Here is a 21,692-nt window from a genome sequence, read left to right as displayed (position 1 = left end):
GGCTTACGTGGGCCAGGCTCGTGCCTGCACCACGGGCCCACATGGCAGCCCAAGCACGGCACGGGCACCGTGCCGGGCTGGCACGAGCACGCCGGCCGTCGTGCCGGGCCGGGCTTTCCCCGTGCTTGGGCGTGCCGGGTGCCGGGCTGCACCACGGGCCGGCCCGTTTTGGACATGTATAAACGTACGTGCGGGATATGAATATGCATGATGAGGATTCTTAAATAAAACAAGCTAAGGTGAACAAAAAAATTAAATTACCAAAATTTCCAGTCTTCTTTTCATGCGTGCTCCGGACCGGAAGCAGAACGAGAGCTAGCCCCTTAAATTACATATATAATGCTAAGAAACAAAGGAAGAAAATAGATAGGAAAACTCTCTCTCTCTCTCTCTCGTAGAGTTCTCATAGGCATGTTAATTAGGAGAGTCTAGCAAAAAATAAAAAAAAAGAGAGATACAAAACCATACGAAAGTCGCCACGAAAAAATTTCCAAGGATCTGAACCGGAACACAGCAACTAATTAATAAACAAAATATAGTGAAGAGGAAAAATAACTCCTAATTAATTAATTAAGGCAAGATTATTAGTTCTTTCATGTTTTTAAGGAGGGTACTTGGATTTAAGCTGGTGCGCATATTGATTATTACTGGGCTAGTAGGCTAACTGATCAAAAACTCATCTAGTTAGATGCGCTGCCGGTAGTCTGCCGTCCCTAAGTGCTGGTGGATCAAAAACTCGTCGCCGCCGACGATGGGGGACGACGACGACACCGCCGCCACCGGCCCGTCCAACAGCATCGCGCTCTGCATGCGCATCAGCCCGCCTGCAGGACCGCCGGCGCCGCCCATCACGTGCGGCGGCTGCTGCACTACCACCTCCTTCTGGCGGCGCAGCTCCAGCACCTTTCGGTGGGAGTTGGAGTGCTTGGACATCACGAAGGTGGGGCTCGCCGCGGGCCTGTACTCCGGCACCAGCCGCCCCGACTTGTACCGCACCCCGCACGCGTTGCACAGCGTCTTGGGGCCCATGGGCCCCGTCCTCCACTGCGGCGTCTTGTCCGTGTCGCAGTGCACGCACCGTCGCCCTTCTGCCGGTGCCGGTGCCGGTGCCGCCGCGTCTTTCTTCTTCGACGGCGGCGGCTTCTTGGCGCGGAACGCCTGCTGCGCCGAGATGCCGGACTCCGAGGGCGAAATGGCCATGGACGCTGCAGGGGCCGGTGGTGAGGCCGGGGTCGGCGGGAGCACGACCAACCGTGACGACCAGTTGCCCGGAGCTGCGCGGGACCGCTTGCTACGGGCCTTTGCCGGGACCGGCAGGAACATACCGGACTGTGTCGCAGAGGCGGCTGAAGCTACGCCCACTGGAGCTGGTGCTGACACGTTCACAGCCGCCGGGGAGAACCCACCGGAAATGAGCTTCAGCTTCTCCAGGTCCTCCGCCGCGAAAGTTTCCTCGCCCTCGCCCATGTAGTTTGATAGCCATTCTAGCTCCACCAGTTGGTCGTACTGTCAATATATAATTCATAGCAACAACAACTTTAGCGACCGAATGAATGAATTCAAACGAAATGCCACACACTAGTATGGAACTAACATATATACGAATTATTACCGGCTCGTAGAATTCCCCCGGGAAGTCGTCGTCGGCTAGCCTAGAGAAGGAGTTGCTGCAGCTGTCGATTGCTGTGACGACGATGGACGAGTCGGCCGAGAAATTCCCGAGGCCGCCCTCCTCCTCCTTGACAGGCTGCAGGCACAGCGGGGTCTCGCCTGTCGCCCCCTCCTCCTCGTCGTCGTACGGCGGCAGCGCGAGGAGGTCGTCCACGACGAAGTGGTCCCCGCACCCGGCGGTCTTCGTCTCGTGTGGGCCCGCGCCTCCGCCGTAGTACCCGTACTCGGCTGACGCTGCCGCCTCCATCGTGCTTGCTCGCCTTCCGCAGCTTCGTCTCCTGCGTTACTCGGCCGGGTTTTGTTCGTTTGCTCCCTTCGGTTTTGGACGTGTGGGCGAGGAGAGGGAGAGACGGAAACGGAAATGAGATGACGCAGAGAGAGAAGAGAGAGAAAGAAGCAGTAGAGTAGGGTTTAATTGGCGTGGAGCTGGAGCGCGGAGAGACGAGACGGGACTGGAGTGAACGATTCTTAAAGCGGGAGCCACAGCCACCACACCGTCCTTGTCCCTCCGCAGCTAGTAAAACACGCCAACTGGCTCAACTAGAATTTGAACTTGAAAGCCGGGATAAATGAAACCCAAGTATATATACCGGCAGTTTGATTTCTTCAAAAACCTCTAGGAATCCTGCAGGGATAAACATCTTCCTAATCACAAATCTTGCTGGAATAATAAGCGTCAACTGAACGACATTAGAGATGTAGAGGTTTAATAAAAATATTTGTACCAGGCTTTAATTGATGATAATAATATACTTTATCTAAGTACTAGTTGTACTTATCACTATCGGAATCTGGCTCTTTCTCGAGTGCCGTCGGTTTGTCGAGTGCAATTTATTAGGCATGTTTTGCCGAATGCCACTCTCAGCAAAATAAGACTCTCGAAACAGACCAAATTTACCGAGGGCCGGACAAAACACTCGGCCAAGGAGGCTTCGCCGAGTGTCAAGCTCTCGGCAAAAAGAGACGCTCGACAAAGTGTCGTCAGCAGCAGTCTATAGTTGACGACCGTTAATTTTGCCGAGTGTCAGACGTTTACACTCGACAAAATATCTTCTTTGTCGAGTGTCACCCGGCAACTCGGCAAACATTCTCTTTGCATTATCATAACATTGGGTTATATACCTTCTCTTTGCATTATTATAACATTGGGTGAAATATTACAGGCCTAGCTTGAAGAAGAGAGGAGATAACATATGGAGATGCAATCGAGGATGAGGGCGGAGCGGGAGGCTTGGGCCGCTCGCTTGGTGGATCATTAGAGGATGGCGGAGATGTTCTAGTACATGCAGAGCCTTAGTGTCGTACATGGTTTTGCTCCACCACCTCCGTTGTTCCCTCTAACTGACCTGCCTGCTCAGTTTCATAACCCTGTGAGTATCAACATTTTAGTCTTGCATGATATATTCATCTAGTCTCACACATACAATCTCTTCTCTGTGCAGGAACAATCGGCGGCATCAAACAACCCTCATGGATCGCCGAGCCCATCGCTGAACTAGTCCAGCCACCCATCTCGCTAAGATACTTTGTGCACATGATCTTATGTTTGTTGGTGTTGGAAATACTTTGTCATATAACTTGGTCTTAACTTGTTGATGTTGATAATACTTTGTGAGATACTTGAGACATGTTTGTGAGTTTTGGAGACTTATGTTTGTGAAACTTGTTTGATGTGGTGATATATATTTGTGAGATATGTGGTGTGTATGATGTATGTGATGATTCTGTGATATCTGTGATGTATATGTGATGATCTTTTGTTTGTTTAGATGAAGTAATAAAAACAAATAAAAAGGGATTTCTGGTCATTTTACCGAGTTTTACACTCGATAAAGAAGGTACACCTAGGAACCGATAAAACTTCTTTGCAGAGTGTTGAGTGTTGTGGTCTCGGTAAAGGGATTGACAAAAGGGTCCATTGGAGTCTTTTTTATTGAGCGCTAGTCCAGCAGGCAATCGGCAAAGACGGAACCTTTGCCGAGTGCCTCCCGAAGTACTCGACAAAGGGACTGGAAAAGGGGCCCATTGGAGCCTCCTTTATCGAGCGCTAGTCCAGTAGGCACTCGGCAAAGGCTTTGTCACCGTCACTTGGCGCCGTGACGATGACTTTTCTTTGCCGAGTGCTCGACAAAAAGTAATCGACAAATAACCCGTTGTCGATGTACAGTTCACCGAGATCTCTTTGACAAGAGTTTTCTAGGCTAAGAGAAGTTAGATGCATGTACCTCTTCCTTTGTATCTTCCATTCTCACTATGTAGTGGACTAGTATTAATTTTTGCCAGATTTGGCTTCCTCGTGCCTGCACCAGTTATGCGGCTCCCTGTGGATCACCCCTTTGGAACAACCGCTTGCCACCCCTCATTAGATGTGCACTCTTCAGTAAAACCATCTTGAGGTATGTGGATTGCAGTGTCACTTGATATTTCATCTTTCACTTTCACATGCTCAACAAAGGTTCCATTCTCTTTTACTCCATAGTTTCCATTCTCGGTAATAAATTTTTATCATTGTTAGGTGCGAGACTCCTTTGATCTAGCACTCGACAAAGCAGTTGTGTTCGGTAGTCTATCAAATAACGATAGTAATATCTCAAGCATAAAATAATACTGATTGATAACTCTAGTCGGTACTAAAGAGTCTACTTTAGCACAGATTGATAACACCAATTAGTACAAAAGCTAAAATAACTTTTAATACCGATTGGCAAAAAACGATACTAAAGGGCTTTTTAGTGTCAATTTTTTTTACTAATCGACACTAAAAGATTTTTCAGTGAAAAAAGCATACCTTCCAAGTCACATGTAGCTTAATTATCACTACCGGAATCAATCGCTTTGCCGAGTGCCTGAAGCACTCGGCGAAGCCTCAAAAACACTCGGCAAAGCGTTTGCCGAGTGTGACACTCGGCAAAGAAGGCTCGGCAAACAGTGCATCGGCAAAGCCTTCTTTGCCGAGTGCTTTTTCTCGGGCACTCGGCAAAGAGGTTTGTCGAGTGCCAGAGAGCACTCGGCAAAGAAAAGCTGCCGTTACGGCGCCGGGTGACGGAGACGGCGGCTTTGCCGAGTGTCCCTGGTGACACTCGGCAAAGGAGTTATCTTTACCGAGTGTCTGCCCGGCAGCACTCGGCAAAGAATCCATCTTTGCCGAGTGCCACTTGGGACACTCGGCAAAGAGCCCGTCAGGGAGGGTCCCCATGTCAGGCTCTTTGCCGAGTGTTCTGTGCGGCACTCGGCAAAGCCGACCTCTTTGCCGAGTGCCAGCGACATAACACTCGGCAAAGAACCTAAACAGGTGCCCAGGTCTGTGCTCTTTGCCGAGTGTTATGACCCTGACACTCGGCAAAGCGCCTCTTTGCCGAGTGTTACACTCGGCAAAGCGCCTCTTTGTCGAGTGTTACACTCGGCAAAGTGACCAGTATATACCTTTTTTATTTGTTTTTTGTATCCCATCCACACAAACAGAAGATATCACATATATATCACATATATACATCACAGATATCATCACAGACATAAATAGCCAACACAAACATAAAACCGTCACCACAAACATAAATATCCATCACAAACATAAGTGTTCAACACAAGTATCAAACACAAACATAAGTCTCAAACGTCGCAAGCTCTCACATAAGTATCAAACATAGACATAAGTATTATACATAAGTTCAGAAGTCTAAAACAATGAAAACACAACACTCATGGAGGTGGGCGGTTTGACCGGGGTTGCGTTGGGCTGAACCCTTCCGGAGGGTTATTGGATGCCGCCCCAGATTGGCCTTGCACAGAGAAGAGATTGCATGTGTTATACCAGATGCATTACAAACATCTAACTATAATTGTGATACTCACAGGAGTGTGGAAGAGAGCAGGGTCAACTGGAGGGAACAATGGAGGTGGTGGAGCGATGCCCTGTGCGGCGCCAAGGCTCTGCATGTACTGGAACATCTCCGCAATCTTCTGATGATCTGCCCGGCGCTCCGCCTCCCGCTCTGCCATCATCCTCGCCTCCATCTCGTGACGTTCCCTCCTCTCTTCTTCTAGTTGGGTCTGTAATATTACAAGCCAACGTTATAGTAACTCAAAGAGTAGGTATATAACTCAAGGAAGGACGAGTTACAGAAGCACTAACCTCGAGTTGCTGTATGCGATGCTGTGAGCTGTCGTGTCGAGGTCGTATGGCTGGACTCGAGCCCGTGCTCCTTGCTCTCATCTGAGACAGAGTGGGAGTGGAGGACGAGTCAATTGCCCCGTCGGCAATCCAGTACCGCCCATGTCTCTTGCCTCCTCCGACCCTCATGAGCACATCGGGGTCGATCGGCTCGGTGCTCGGATCATAGTCTGGGCCATGGACCTCCTGCGCCATGGCGGTGTAGTCATGGAGACGGCTGTAGACGGCGGGGTTGGTGCTGGCCTCGGGCCCGTCATCCGGGTTGTAGGTGACGTCGGACGTCGCCTTACCCTTATGGGCCATAGCATAGGCCGAGTAGGTGGAGCAAGGCCTGCCACCATGTGACGCCGACTGCAACGAAAACCAACGAGATAGTTAGAAATAATATCTAACTTAGTGCTATATATCTAAATAAAAAAGGTGGCGTACCCATGCTTCGGCATATTGGCCCAGGCTCCGGCTGCCTTGGTGGTGGGAGGGGCCTTGCATCATCAAACGCCGTTCCCGGCTAGCGGTGTGCGCCTCGTCCCACTCAGCCAAACACCACCTATCCACCATCTGCTCCCAGCACAGAGGATGTGCGGCGCACCAATGTGGAATCATCTACAAAGTAAACACGTAAAGTGCATATCAGAAGATAAAATAAAATTCATGCATGGAGTACTGGTACCAAACATGCATGACTTTACCTGCATGTACTGCTCCCTGGTCAATGACATGGTTCGGGCTTGAGGTTTGGTCACCCTCTCCCCAAGGACGGAGCCGTGGTAGGTGATGATGGCCTGGATGCGGGCCTCATAGTGCATGTCCACGACGAGCTTCTTACAGCTCGTGGTGGCCAGCACATCCGCCCTAGCCTCGTATCCAGCATCGCATCTGAAAAAATCCTGCATACAAAAACGATGTATCCATACATTATTTCAAGAATTTGCAACGAATGCGACATATTTTACATTATACTAAGACTTACCCACAGCTCTTGCTTCACCCGCTCCGCCTTGTTATTGAATTCCCTGCCGTCCCGGTCTACTGCATCGGGGGCGACGGCGTAGTGGTCGAAGGTGAAGGCTGGGCCCGTCACTCCGGCGTACTCCACAAGTCCAGGGAAGTGTTCCCTGCACAGCAGGCCGAGGATGCCATTGGGGGCGCGACGATGACCCCCAGCATAATCCAAAACCGTCCAAGACCTGTCCAAGTGATAAATAAAAAGTATTAGTTTATATTATGATTTTGAACACATAATATGAACAAGAATGAAGAACATAAAGATACATACCTGTCACACCCGGTTTTAGAAGGCAAACCGAATGCAAACCATGTACGTGCCAGGATCAGTTATTCACGTACACAGCAGTTACATAATATGGACATCATCACACAGTGCTCAAAATAGTATTAATAAGGGAAATAGTCGAGTACATCATACGTCTGAGACATCCATATAGTTCTTTCAATAAATCAAAGTGCGGAAAAGAAACGTAGATAACACGGCCTTCACAGGCAGCCGACTGGGGGTTGCCGCTAACCCACACCTAGAACTCGTCGTAGTCTGGGAACTCCTGGAAGTCTCCTTCCACAGCTTCATCTTCGCCTGAGCAGTGGTTGCAATGCTGACAACCTGGGGGGGGGGGGGGTTTGGTGTGTAGAGCAAGGGTGAGTACACATCAACATACTCAGCAAGTATCCTGTTTGGCTGTAGTGGACTAGCTTTATGTGGGGATAAGTCAAGCAGTTGCTTTTAGTTGGTCAGGTTATTACTTACTAGTAGAAAGCCAGGTTTTAACATTAACCCAAGTTATTAGCCCAATGTATCCTTTCCAAACGGAAAGAATACCACTTACCAATACCATAATCGTAATCAGAACCATCAATCTCATTGTCACCTGTACCAAAGTATCTCTGATCAAGTATCACTAATCTTTGGAGCTCCCTTGGCCGCTCATAACCGCGAGCACGGCTGATATATCAGTTTCATAACACTCTGCAGAGGTTGTGCACTTTACCCACAAGCCGTGATTCCCTCTTGCCTCGGGCCGATCAAACCCTTAAACACTACCAAGGTGAATAGGCAGGGTTTCACTACGTAGCCTTTACAAAGATTCCCCGGGGCTGTAGCCACCCGTTAGGTTTCCTAAATGCACCGCACTCCTCCCCAAGGGGCGAACCCAAACTTGGCAGAGCGAGCCGCATACACCGAGCCCCATTGACGGCACGACGGCTAAGTGAACTACATCCCGGATCCTCTAATTATTCAGCTAAGGGCACCCCATTCCACCCTCATGGTTGCACTGTTTTCCCGGGCGGTCATCCATAGAACAGGTCCTTACGGAGAGGCACTCGAGAAACCGCTCGAGCCCCCTTGAAGACCACAAGTATAATCATAAATAGGAACGGGAAAACAGCGTATCATAGATAACCACATCATGTTCATTGATTAGAGTTTGAGCAATAGCATAAAGCTAAACAGTAATAATCCAACCCAGATAGGTAAACAAGGACATGGATAACAAAAGCTAGTCAATCCTTAGGCATAAATGTGTAAGCGGGAGGTGAATTAAATAATGAATAGGACAGAGATAGGTCAAAGGACACTTGCCTCCACCAACCGACTGCTGCTCAGGGGCTTCTCCTGCGAATTCCTCGGGCTCTTCGACCGGATCGTTCTCTATGCGAGCGCAAACATACATACATCCATCCACATATTTAATACAAAAGAACAGTACACCATACAAGGGAACAAATAAAGCGAATATGCATCAAGTATGACATTTGACATTGCATTTGTTATGGTTAGAAAGAAACGGGAAAGGGTCTCGCAGGGGGTTAAATCTTATGCACTAACGATAAATTACAATTGGTTCTTAACAAAAGAATTCTGTTACATATACACTAATGGAAACCTAATCATTTTAAGTTGATCAACATTGAACGAGATAAACAGTTAACTACATGAATCGACTAGCATAACGGAATTTTAAATTAAACTTCCTATTTCAATGGCATGAACAATGATTAGCCTACCTAAAATAAAATAGCTATGAGCACAGAAAGTAAATAAAATAAAATAAAATAAAAAAAATAAAAAACAGAGGGGGGGGGGGGGCGGTTGAACTGGCCCTAGGGGCGGTTGAACCGGCCCTGCGCAGGGGGCGCGGCTGAGCCGGGGACGCGCGGGGGGGGGGGGGGGGGGGGGGCGGCCGGGCTGGCCAGGCGGCCAGGCGACCAGGCGGGCGCGGCCAGGGCGGGCGGCCGAGCGCGGCCAGGGGCGCGCGGCTGGGCGCGGCCGGGCGGGCGGCCGAGGGCGGCCAGGGGCGCGGCCAGGGCGCGGCCGGGCGGGCGGCCGAGGGCGGCCAGGGGCGCGGCCAGGCGGGCTGGGGGCACGGCCAAGGGCCGGCTGGGGGCGCGGCCAAGGGCCGGCTGGGGGCACGGCCAAGGGCCGGCTGGGGGCGAGAGGAGGGGGAGGGGGAAGGGAGGGAGGAGGGAGAAGGGGGGGGCTCACCGGCGATGGGCGGCCGACGGCGAGGGGCGGCCGGCAGCGAGGGCGACGACGCTAGGGCAGGGGCGGCGCTAGGGCAGGGGGCGGGTAGGGGCGGCGGCTAGGGAGGGAATGAGATAGGGAAAATGAGAGGGAGAGGGAGAGGGTTTAGGGAAAAAGGGGAGGTGGGGGGGGGCGGTTGGGCCTTTTTGGGCCCAAGAGGGGGCGCCAGGGGCGGCTGGGCCGGCCGGGGTCGGCCCACGGCGCGGGGGAGAGAGAAAAAGAGGAGAGAGAAAGAGAGAGAAAAAAAAAGAAAGAAAAGATCTTCTCCTCATTTTCGAAATCCGATCTTTCTACATGAATGCATTTGCGCTTTCAAAGCAAATCAAAAGAAATGCAAGGTTCGGCATGGTGCATCAAACAACATAAAGTATTTAGGGTTTTTCTTACACGGGAAATCCAAACCGAATCCCGCTAGAACTTTGGAAAAGGTCAAGGTTTAGCGAGGGAAAAAGAAAAAGAAAAGGTAACACCCGAATTTGGCGAGTAAAGAAAAGAAAAAATTCAACTGCAAAATTCGGGGCGTTACAAACCTATCCCCCTTAAAAGAATCTCGCCCTCGAGATTCAGGGCTGGCTAGCAAAGAGCTCTGGGTACTTGGCCATCAGATCATCTTCACGCTCCCAGGTTGCTTCTTCCTCAGAGTGGTGATTCCATCTGACCTTGCACATTCTGATGGTCTTCCTCCGGGTGACTCTATCTGCAATCTCAAGGATCTGAGCTGGCTTCTCAACGTAGGTCAAGTCCTCCTGGACTTCCAGACCTTCCACTGGCAACTGCTCTTCTGGCACACGCAAGCACTTCTTCAACTGAGACACATGAAAGACATTATGCACAGCAGACAAATTCTCTGGCAGGCTGAGCTGATAAGCCACTTCTCCACGCTTTGAGAGGATCTGGTATGGACCAATGTAGCGGGGTGCTAGCTTGCCTTTCACTCCGAATCTTCTGACTCCTCTGATCGGTGACACTTTCAGATAGACAAAGCCTCCGACTTCGAAACTCAGCTCTCTTCTTCTTGTGTCTGCATAGCTTCGCTGCCTCGATTGCGCTATCTTTAGATTCTCTCGGACCATCTTGATGTTCTCTTCGGCTTCAAGCAAAATGTCTGGCCCAAACACTTGCTTTTCTCCAGGCTGATCCCATTGCAACGGAGTTCTACAACTCCTTCCATAAAGCGCCTGAAATGGTGACATCTTCAAACTGGCCTGGTAACTGTTGTTATAGGAAAACTCTGCATAAGGCAAACGCTTGTCCCATCCGGACTGATCTTGCAACGCACAGGCTCTCAACATATCTTCAAGAATTTGATTGGTCCTTTCAGTCTGGCCATCTGTCTGCGGGTGATAAGCTGAACTGAAATTCAGATGTGTGCCCAAGGCTTCATGCAACTGCTGCCAGAAATGAGAGGTGAACTGCGTTCCTCTGTCTGACACTATCTTCTTTGGCACACCATGAAGACAAACGATCCGAGACATGTACAACTCTGCCAATACTGCACTGTTGTAGCTGGTCTTGACAGGTATGAAGTGGGCTGACTTGGTCAAACGGTCCACCACTACCCAAATAGAATCGTAGCCGGCTCGAGTGCGAGGCAATCCGACTATGAAATCCATACCAATTTCATCCCATTTCCACTGAGGGATCTGCAACGGTTGCAACAATCCAGCAGGTCTCTGGTGCTCTGCCTTAATTCTTCGACAACTATCACACATAGCCACATGCTCTGCGATCTCCCTTTTCATTCCGTACCACCAGAATTTCTTCTTCAGATCCTGATACATCTTCTCACTACCAGGGTGAATCGAATAAGCTGTCTCATGAGCTTCCTTAAGGATCAACTCCCGAATAGACTGGACATTGGGAACACACAAGTGGTCTTTGAACCATATCACGCCTTCTGCATCTTCTCGAAAATCTTTGCCTTTGCCATCTAGAATCAGTCGCCGGATCTCACTGATTTTCTCATCATTCTTCTGCGCTTCTTTGATTTCGCGCTCCAAGGTAGGTTCCAACTCGACTGTGACTCCTCGCGAATTGTTCAGAAATCCGAGACTCAACCTGTCAAACTCCTTGGCCAACTCATAAGGCATCGGGCGAGCGACCATCAGATTGACTTGACTCTTTCTGCTCAAAGCATCTGCCACTACGTTTGCTTTGCCTGGATGGTAATGAATCTCCAACTCATAGTCTTTGATCAGCTCTAACCATCTTCGTTGCCTCATGTTCAACTCTGACTGAGTGAATATGTACTTCAGACTCTTGTGGTCTGTGTAAACATCGCATTTCTGTCCATACAGATAGTGCCTCCATGTCTTCAGTGCGTGAACCACTGCTGCCAACTCTAGATCATGGATTGGGTAGTTCTTCTCATGAACCTTCAGCTGTCGGGACGAGTAAGCCACAACTCTTCCCTCTTGCATCAACACACATCCCAAACCTGTGTAGCAAGCATCACAATACACCGAGAAGGGCTTGTGCACATCGGGCAAGACTAGGACAGGCGCTGAAGTCAACTTCTCTTTCAGTGCTTCAAAGGCCTCTTGACATTTCTGGGTCCACTTGAACTCAACTTTGTTGCCTAGCAACGCTGTCATTGGCTTCGCAATCTTCGAAAACCCTTCAATGAATCGCCGATAATATCCGGCCATTCCAATGAAACTCTTGATTCCTCTAGCATCTGTTGGCGCTTTCCAGTTCAGAATGTCTGCCACTTTCTTCGGATCCACAGCCAATCCTTCTTTGTTGATTATGTGACCCAAGAACAGGACTTCACTGATCCAGAACTCACATTTACTCAACTTTGCATACAACTGGTGCTCTCGCAATCTCTGCAACACCATCCTCAAATGATCTGCATGCTCTTCTTCGCTTTGAGAATAAACCAGAATATCATCAATGAATACCACCACAAACTTATCAAGGTAATCCATGAATACACTGTTCATCAGATTCATAAAGAACGCTGGTGCATTGGTCAAACCAAAAGACATCACTGTGAACTCGTACAACCCATACTTGGAAATGAATGCCGTCTTCGGAATGTCCGAAGGTCGGATCCTGAGCTGGTGATAACCTGACCTCAGATCAATCTTGGAGAACACACTGGCTCCTCTCAACTGGTCGAACAGATCTTCTATCCTGGGCAAGGGATACTTGTTCTTGATCGTGACCTCATTCAAAGCTCGATAATCAATACACATCCTCTTGGTGCCATCTTTCTTCTCCACAAATAGGACAGGGGCGGCCCAAGGCGAGGTGCTTGGCCGAATGTAACCTTTCTCTGACAGCTCATCAATTTGCTTCTTAAGTTCATCCAACTCTGGTCCAGATATTCTGTAAGCCCTCTTAAAGATAGGGGCGGTTCCGGGAAGAAGCTCTATAGCAAACTCAACTTTCCGCTCTGGCGGCATACCCGGTAAGTCCTTTGGAAACACATCTGGGAACTCTGACACAACCTTGATACTTTCAATTGGGTCTGCTTCACTGCTATCAACAGCTAGCTGATAACAACTTCCTTTCTTTGGCTCAGGCGGGACTAACTCGGTCACCACTTCCTCTCCTAGTGGGGACACCAACTTGATTGTCCTTTTATCACAACTGATAACTGCCTGATACTTATCTAACCAATTCATCCCTAGGATGACATCTATTCCCTGAGTACCCATTACTATAAGGTTGGCGGGAAACGCTATCCCCCTTATTTCCACACTTATATTCAAACAAATGCTATCGGCTCGAATTCTACCACCGGCTGAGTCAATTTGAATGGGGGTTGACATGGTAGTAATTGGAAGATTATGTGCTTCTACCCATGATGCAGTAATGAAAGAATGCGTTGCTCCAGTATCAAATAACACTTCTGCAATATGGGAGTCGACTGGGAACATACCTACTATCATGCCGGGGGTCTCCTGAACTGCTTCCGCCTCCAAGTGGTTCAGCCTTCCATGATTATAGCGCGGCTGAGAGCGATTGCCTGCTCCAGGCTGAGGCACATTCTGCTTCGCTGGGGCATTGGGGCCTGACTGCTGCTGGGCTGCCTTCTTCGGACATTGCATCACCCAGTGGCCTTGCTCTCCACAGTGGAAACATGCCCTGTTTCCAACCTGAGCTGGTGCTGCCTGACTGTTCTGCTGATTTGCTGGGGCAGGAAGACGGGGTGCCTGCTGATTCTGCCTCTGAAACTGACCTCCTGACTGATTGCTCTGACGGTTCTGGTACTGATTCTGAGGGTACTGCCTTTGAAACTGCTGATGCTGCTGAGGTGGACGCTGATTCTGCCTGAACTGCTGAGGTTGATTGCTTGAGAAACGAGGACGATTGCTGCTTCCAGGCTGGGGTCCACTGATCTTGCGCTTACGATCTTCCATCTCCTTGCGCTTTCTCTCTATCATGATTGCTCTGTCAATCAGGTGCTGGAATGTCGGAAAGGTGTGATTCATCAGTTGGTACTGCAGAGGGTCAACCAAGCCTCTCAGAAAACGGTACTGCCGCTTGGCGTCGGTGTTGACATCTTTAGGAGCATAGCGAGACAATTGCAGAAACCTGTCTCGATACTCACTGACAGACAACGGCCCTTGCTTGAGAGCCAGGAACTCCTCTTTCTTCACTGTCATCAGACCTGCAGGAACATGGTACTGACGAAAGCTACTTCTGAACTCTTCCCAGGTGATGGCGTCAGGGTGGGCATGGGTGGCGAGGTAAGACTCCCACCATGACTGGGCTACTCCTCTCAACAGACGGGGATCATACAGAACTTTCTCCCTGTCATCGCACTGAGCGGTATGCAACTCCCGCTCCACAGTGCGCAGCCAATCTTCAGCATCCATAGGGTCAGAAGAATGAGCAAACGTTGGTGGATGACCTCTCATGAATTCAGCACGCTTGTCTCTAGGCATCTGAGGCTGAGGTGGAGCCTGCTGCTGCTGCTGCTGCTGCTGAATGGCGGCCAAAGTCTGACCGATGGCTTGAACTGCCTGAGTCTGCATCAGAAACATCTGCTCGATGGACATCGGGGGCGGGGGCGGCAGCTGCTGCTGCTGGGGCGCCTCATCCTGCGGAGCGGCTCGCTCCTGCTGAGCACGCCTTCCTCCTCTGCGCCTGTTCTCTGACATCTGCAGAATGCAACCACACATCAGAACTGATCTGGCAAATCTTGCAGCATAAGAAAAGAGAATAGAATCCTTCAACAGCACTGAACAGATGAGCATCTTCACTGATCTCCAACTCAGACCACACAGCTTCTCAGATAGAAAGGAAAGTGGAATAAAAGGGGTTTCCCAACTATATAACTAACTTTATTACCATAATAGGTAAACCAAAATGCAGGGGATACCCACACTCTGGTGACAATCATTACAAAGATCCAAACCAAACATAGTTCATCATGACAAACATAAATGCACAGGATATAGCAAACTACCCTGTCTAACTAAGACTAACTAAGACCGAGACTAACGCTAAGACTGAAGCTTCTATGCATATATTTCGTATTAATTACAAGATCCAACTCTAACGATCTATGGTTCTAGAGTTATCTTGGTCTTGCAGTCGGGATTGCCATAAGACTGGTGTCCACGCTGAGGTGAGCGGTACGGGTGTTGAGTCCCGACGGGAGCGGGGGAACCACCATCCAAGTGACGACGTTCCGCGCGCTCAGCCCGCAACAGGGCGATCTCAGCACGAGCCCTACTCAGCTCGTCTAATGCATGGTCCAGCTCCGTGTTTAGCACGGCGGCTAGGTTGACTGTGCTGCTCAACCTAGGATTGCCCTCACCGACAGGTGAGACAATCACGCCTCCTGTGCTGCCAGATGGACGGCGGGGGTAATACTTCAGGTCAAGACCGTCAGCTGCCCCACCGAAAACCGAGCAGTAGTGCGAAAGCGCACGCCGTGCAGCATCTTGCATGGCTGCCTCAGCTGAGTCCCGCTCAGAGATAGAATAGTGCTCTGAGCAGACCTCAGCACCCTGGAGACTGTTCTCCGGGCAGCGCACCAAGCAAGTTGCCTCCCAGCGGTCCGGGTAGACCCCGCGACTATACTGGTAGACCACACAGCGATACTCGACGGACCAAGTATGCCGGTCAAATGCCCGACGTAACAGGGTGTCGAGCGCATCATGGAAGTGACACCCGCGAGCAGCGTCGCGAGTGATGGGTCGAGCAACCCATCCTTCCGGCTCAGGGTTAGCAGAGAAGTCAGTGTCGTGGCTCGAGCTGTCGTCGCCATCTCCGTCGTCTGGGTCTCCTCCAGCAGCTACTCCAGAAGCTGGGGCGCCCAGTGGTGGTGCAGGGGGCGGCTCCAGAGGAAGCACAGGGGAGCAGCTCCTCACAGACTCTATCTCCTGGTGGAGCGAGAAGGAAGAGCTCTGCTGCTCCTGTCGTCGACGTTCCTGCTCCTCACGCAGGCGGTGGTGTAGTCTCTCCAAGTGGCTGGACTGTCCGGTCACGGGACGGCGAAGCGGACGCTCAGCAAGGCGGGAGGGTAAGAAGGGGATGACTGACTTTCGTGCAGTGTGTCTAAGTCGAGCCATCTATAAAAGACATCACAAGCAAAAGGGTGAGAACAGAATTAATATGACCAGCAAATAATGAATCATAAGTGAATGAAGGATTAGAATAAAACATGTTTTTCAGCAAGGTATAATATATAGTAGAACATAGGTTTGGTCGGTATGACCAACTTTTGAAGGGATATCAAAGTCAAGGCAGAGACAGAGGTCTATAGTCCTTAGAACGACCATTCTACTCTAGGTTAGTGGTCCTACAGTCAGCACGACTTTGATACCACTTATGTCACACCCGGTTTTAGAAGGCAAACCGAATGCAAACCATGTACGTGCCAGGATCAGTTATTCACGTACACAGCAGTTACATAATATGGACATCATCACACAGTGCTCAAAATAGTATTAATAAGGGAAATAGTCGATTACATCATACGTCTGAGACGTCCATATAGTTCTTTCAATAAATCAAAGTGCGGAAAAGAAACGTAGATAACACGGCCTTCACAGGCAGCCGACTGAGGGTTGCCGCTAACCCACACCTAGAACTCGTCGTAGTCTGGGAACTCCTGGAAGTCTCCTTCCACAGCTTCATCTTCGCCTGAGCAGTGGTTGCAATGCTGACAACCTGGGGGGGGGGGTTTGGTGTGTAGAGCAAGGGTGAGTACACATCAACATACTCAGCAAGTATCCTGTTTGGCTGTAGTGGACTAGCTTTATGTGGGGATAAGTCAAGCAGTTGCTTTTAGTTGGTCAGGTTATTACTTACTAGTAGAAAGCCAGGTTTTAACATTAACCCAAGTTATTAGCCCAATGTATCCTTTCCAAACGGAAAGAATACCACTTACCAATACCATAATCGTAATCAGAACCATCAATCTCATTGTCACCTGTACCAAAGTATCTCTGATCAAGTATCACTAATCTCTAGAGCTCCCTTGGCCGCTCATAACCGCGAGCACGGCTGATATATCAGTTTCATAACACTCTGCAGAGGTTGTGCACTTTACCCACAAGCCGTGATTCCCTCTTGCCTCGGGCCGATCAAACCCTTAAACACTACCAAGGTGAATAGGCAGGGTTTCACTACGTAGCCTTTACAAAGATTCCCCGGGGCTGTAGCCACCCGTTAGGTTTCCTAAATGCACCGCACTCCTCCCCAAGGGGCGAACCCAAACTTGGCAGAGCGAGCCGCATACACCGAGCCCCATTGACGGCACGATGGCTAAGTGAACTACATCCCGGATCCTCTAATTATTCAGCTAAGGGCACCCCATTCCACCCTCATGGTTGCACTGTTTTCCCGGGCGGTCATCCATAGAACAGGTCCTTACGGAGAGGCACTCGAGAAACCGCTCGAGCCCCCTTGAAGACCACAAGTATAATCATAAATAGGAACGGGAAAACAGCGTATCATAGATAACCACATCATGTTCATTGATTAGAGTTTGAGCAATAGCATAAAGCTAAACAGTAATAATCCAACCCAGATAGGTAAACAAGGACATGGATAACAAAAGCTAGTCAATCCTTAGGCATAAATGTGTAAGCGGGAGGTGAATTAAATAATGAATAGGACAGAGATAGGTCAAAGGACACTTGCCTCCACCAACCGACTGCTGCTCAGGGGCTTCTCCTGCGAATTCCTCGGGCTCTTCGACCGGATCGTTCTCTATGCGAGCGCAAACATACATACATCCATCCACATATTTAATACAAAAGAACAGTACACCATACAAGGGAACAAATAAAGCGAATATGCATCAAGTATGACATTTGACATTGCATTTGTTATGGTTAGAAAGAAACGGGAAAGGGTCTCGCAGGGGGTTAAATCTTATGCACTAACGATCAATTACAATTGGTTCTTAACAAAAGAATTCTGTTACATATACACTAATGGAAACCTAATCATTTTAAGTTGATCAACATTGAACGAGATAAACAGTTAACTACATGAATCGACTAGCATAACGGAATTTTAAATTAAACTTCCTATTTCAATGGCATGAACAATGATTAGCCTACCTAAAATAAAATAGCTATGAGCACAGAAAGTAAATAAAATAAAATAAAATAAAAAAAATAAAAAACAGAGGGGGGGGGCGGTTGAACCGGCCCTAGGGGCGGTTGAACCGGCCCTGCGCAGGGGGCGCGGCTGAGCCGGGGACGCGCGGGGGGGGGGGGGGGGGGGGGGGCTGGCCAGGCGGCCAGGCGACCAGGCGGGCGCGGCCAGGGGCGCGGCCAGGCGGGCTGGGGGCGCGGCCAAGGGCCGGCTGGGGGCACGGCCAAGGGCCGGCTGGGGGCGAGAGGAGGGGGAGGGGGAAGGGAGGGAGGAGGGAGAAGGGGGGGGGGCTCACCGGCGATGGGCGGCCGACGGCGAGGGGCGGCCGGCAGCGAGGGCGACGGCGCTAGGGCAGGGGCGGCGCTAGGGCAGGGGGCGGGTAGGGGCGGCGGCTAGGGAGGGAATGAGAGAGGGAAAATGAGAGGGAGAGGGTTTAGGGAAAAAGGGGAGGTGGGGGGGGGGGCGGTTGGGCCTTTTTGGGCCCAAGAGGGGGCGCCAGGGGCGGCTGGGCCGGCCGGGGTCGGCCCACGGCGCGGGGGAGAGAGAAAAAGAGGAGAGAGAAAGAGAGAGAAAAAAAAGAAAGAAAAGATCTTCTCCTCATTTTCGAAATCCGATCTTTCTACATGAATGCATTTGCGCTTTCAAAGCAAATCAAAAGAAATGCAAGGTTCGGCATGGTGCATCAAACAACATAAAGTATTTAGGGTTTTTCTTACACGGGAAATCCAAACCGAATCCCGCTAGAACTTTGGAAAAGGTCAAGGTTTAGCGAGGGAAAAAGAAAAAGAAAAGGTAACGCCCGAATTTGGCGAGTAAAGAAAAGAAAAAATTCAACTGCAAAATTCGGGGCGTTACAATACCTCTCCCCTTCCGGCCGAATCAGCGGCCGCCTGTCCCGAAGTATGGGACGCTGAGGGAGACTCGCGGGGCCTCGCAGGTAGATGCTCCTCGAACTAGAGCCGCCTGAACCTGAGGCGTCCTGCTGCTGGTCGTCGTCGTCCTGCTGCTGGTCGTCGTCGTCCTGAGGCGCCGCCTGCTGCTGTGCTGCCTGCTCTGCCTCGTCCGCCGTCCTACGCCTCCTCCCCCTCCTCCTACTCAGCCAACCGCCCACCATATTTGTCCAACAACCTGCAATTAAGAGTAAACAAATAAGCACATATAAAAAGATGTATTTAAAAATAGGTGCAAAATAAAAAGTCATATAGCATTACATCGATTAAAAATAATCTTCATATGTGTCGGGGTTAGCCGGATCATAACTCTCATCATCACTATCAAGCATTTCAATCTCAACACCATCGGAAGACGCAACCTCGTCATTAATGTCATTGCCTTCAAGGATTACTAAGTCATTATCATTTTGCACATCATCATCCTCCTCATCAACAACCATTTCAATATCTACGTCCATTCCGATAGCTTCAGTTAAGTCTATCTCAAATCGCCCTTCTAGCCCATCTTCTTGGAAGAACTCTCCATCATATGTGTCCGGGTCTAAGTTGTAATCTTCATCGTTAGGAACAGGTAACCTCCCATGCGGCGATACCTTATACACAACATCCCAACCCTTAAGATGTTCTTTCGTTTGACACACATATGGGAGATAATACACTTGTGTGGCCTGTTGGGCCACGATTTAGACATCGTCTCCTGCTAAGGTGGAATCTTGTCGAATTTTGACTATCCCAAGATTAGAATGTGTCCGTCTCGTCACTTGAGGGTCAAACCAATGACATTTGAATATCACTAGAGTAAGAGGTTCGGAACCATAAAAAATGAGCTCATATATTTCTTCGATTCGTCCAAAATAATCGACATTGTCAAGGCCCGGCGTAAAGACTCCAGAACACGTTGTTTTCCGATTGGGCCGACTTTTGTCGTAGTGTGTTGTGCGAAAACGGTATCCATTGACGTCATACCCAGAATATTTCTTGACACTTGTGTGGAAATATCTTCTCAAGCTTGCACAGTAACACGGGGGGCCAATCTTTCCAAGTCTGCAACCACGGTCCGAGATAACTCTTTTGCACAAAGCTGACGGAAGAAATAGCTCAACTCTGAAAGCGTTAGCCAGACATGCTCAGGGACATAGCCTCGAACCATCGCAGGAAGAATCCGTTCAATCTATATGTGGAAGTCATGACTCTTCATCCCTAAGACTCGCATAGTAGATAAGTTCACCCCCCTACTCAGGTTAGCTGCATACCCATCAGGGAACATCAACATCTTGATCCACTGAAGTACTTCCTTCCTCTGGGCCCTGCTTAGGACGAAATCGGCCTTAGGCCTTCTCCACGTCTTTCCGCCACTTGGCGGCTTCATCTCTAGTTTTGGTCTATCACATAACGCTGCCAGATCCACTCTTGCCTTCACATTATCCTTTGACTTATCAGGAATGTCCATAATTGTTGCCCACAGTGCCTCGGCAACATTCTTTTCAGTGTGCATCACGTCAATGTTGTGTGGAAGGAGCAGGTCGTCATAATAGGGGAGCCGAGTCAAGCCAGACTTATGTGTCCACATATGCTGCTCACCATATCCCACAAAACCACCTTCTGTATTGGCCACGAGCCCATCTATCTGTTGACGAATTTCGGCACCAGTCATCGTTGCAGGTGGGTGGTCTGTCACTACGACACCTTTTGTAAAGTTCTTGATGTCTAGGCGGAATGGATGGTCAGCAGGAAGAAATTGTCGATGTTTATCAAAGGACGAATATTTGCCACCCTTTTTCAACCAAATGAACCTAAGAGCTTCCTTGCAAACTGGGCATGGGAACTTACCGTGAACACACCAGGCACAGAATAGCCCATACGCCGGTAAGTCATGCATGGAGTACTGGTACCAAACATGCATTCTGAAGTTTGTCTTCGTAGCTCGGTCATACGTCCATACCCCTTCCTCCCAGGCACGTACCAATTCATCGATCAAAGGCTCCATGTACATGCCCATTTTGTTCCCCGGGTGTCCGGGAATTATCAACGACACGAATATATTCTGCCTTTGAAAGCAGACACCAGGGGGGAGATTGATTGGGATAACAAACACGGGCCAACATGTGTACGGGGCAGCGCTCATTCCATAGGGATTGAACCCATCTGTGGCCAATGCAACACGTACATTACGAGCCTCTTCGGCTTTCTCACGGTGAATGTCATCAAAGTGTTTCCATGCTTCACCATCGGATGCGTGCACCATCTTGTCAGGATTATATCGTTTTCCATTTTTGTGCCATGTCATCTATTTCGCGGATTCCTCTGTCATGTAAAGACGCTGGATCCTCGGTATGAACGGAAGGTGCCGTAGGATTGTCAAGGGGATGTCGAGCTGCCTCTTCTGTCCATCACCAGAGTCTACCTCCATAAACCTAGACGAATTACACTTGGGACAGTACTTTGCCTCCGTGTATTCTTTCCTAAATAGCACGCAGCCCTTCGGACAAGCATGAATCTGCTCATACGTCATCTTGAGTGCACGAAGGAGTTTCTGTGCCTCGTACATGCTCTTTGGCAGAACGTGATCATCCGGAAGCAGACTCCCAATAACCGTCAACAAGCCATCGAATGCGTCTCTACTCATGCTGTACTGCGACTTGAACGTCATTACACGCCCAATGACATCCAGTTGAGAAACCTTTGTCTGGCCGTGAAGGGGCTTCTGTGCCGCGTCGAACATGTCGTAGAACGCCTTTGCAGTCGGCTCTGGCTTGTCATCCATACATCCTCCCGTGTACTGTGCCTC

The 21,692-nt window shown here is 49.7% G+C and overlaps 1 protein-coding gene across 2 annotated transcripts; it reads right to left on the bottom strand.

Annotated features, from left to right (window-relative positions):
- Positions 1-235: 235 nt before the first annotated feature.
- On the bottom strand, positions 236-2,175 carry LOC100304362 (Putative GATA transcription factor family protein). 2 transcript variants are annotated; one of them, XM_023300786.1, is made up of 3 exons: positions 1,613-2,175; positions 1,326-1,506; positions 236-1,205 (listed from the first exon to the last, which is right to left on the bottom strand). In XM_023300786.1, exons 1-3 carry the CDS (start codon positions 1,916-1,918, stop codon positions 685-687), a joined length of 1,008 nt encoding a protein of 335 aa, XP_023156554.1. In that variant the 5' UTR covers positions 1,919-2,175; the 3' UTR covers positions 236-684. The 2 variants fall into 2 exon arrangements, with proteins under 2 accessions (XP_023156554.1, NP_001159272.2); NM_001165800.2 differs by having other exon boundaries at positions 255-1,506; positions 1,613-2,047.
- Between the last annotated feature and the right edge of the window lie 19,517 nt (positions 2,176-21,692).

The sequence above is a fragment of the Zea mays genome, chromosome 8, assembly GCF_902167145.1.
Source record: "Zea mays cultivar B73 chromosome 8, Zm-B73-REFERENCE-NAM-5.0, whole genome shotgun sequence".
Classification (NCBI taxonomy): Eukaryota; Viridiplantae; Streptophyta; class Magnoliopsida; order Poales; family Poaceae; genus Zea; species Zea mays.
Note: the sequence above shows the minus strand (reverse complement) of the source record. Positions and strands in the feature narration are given on the sequence as shown.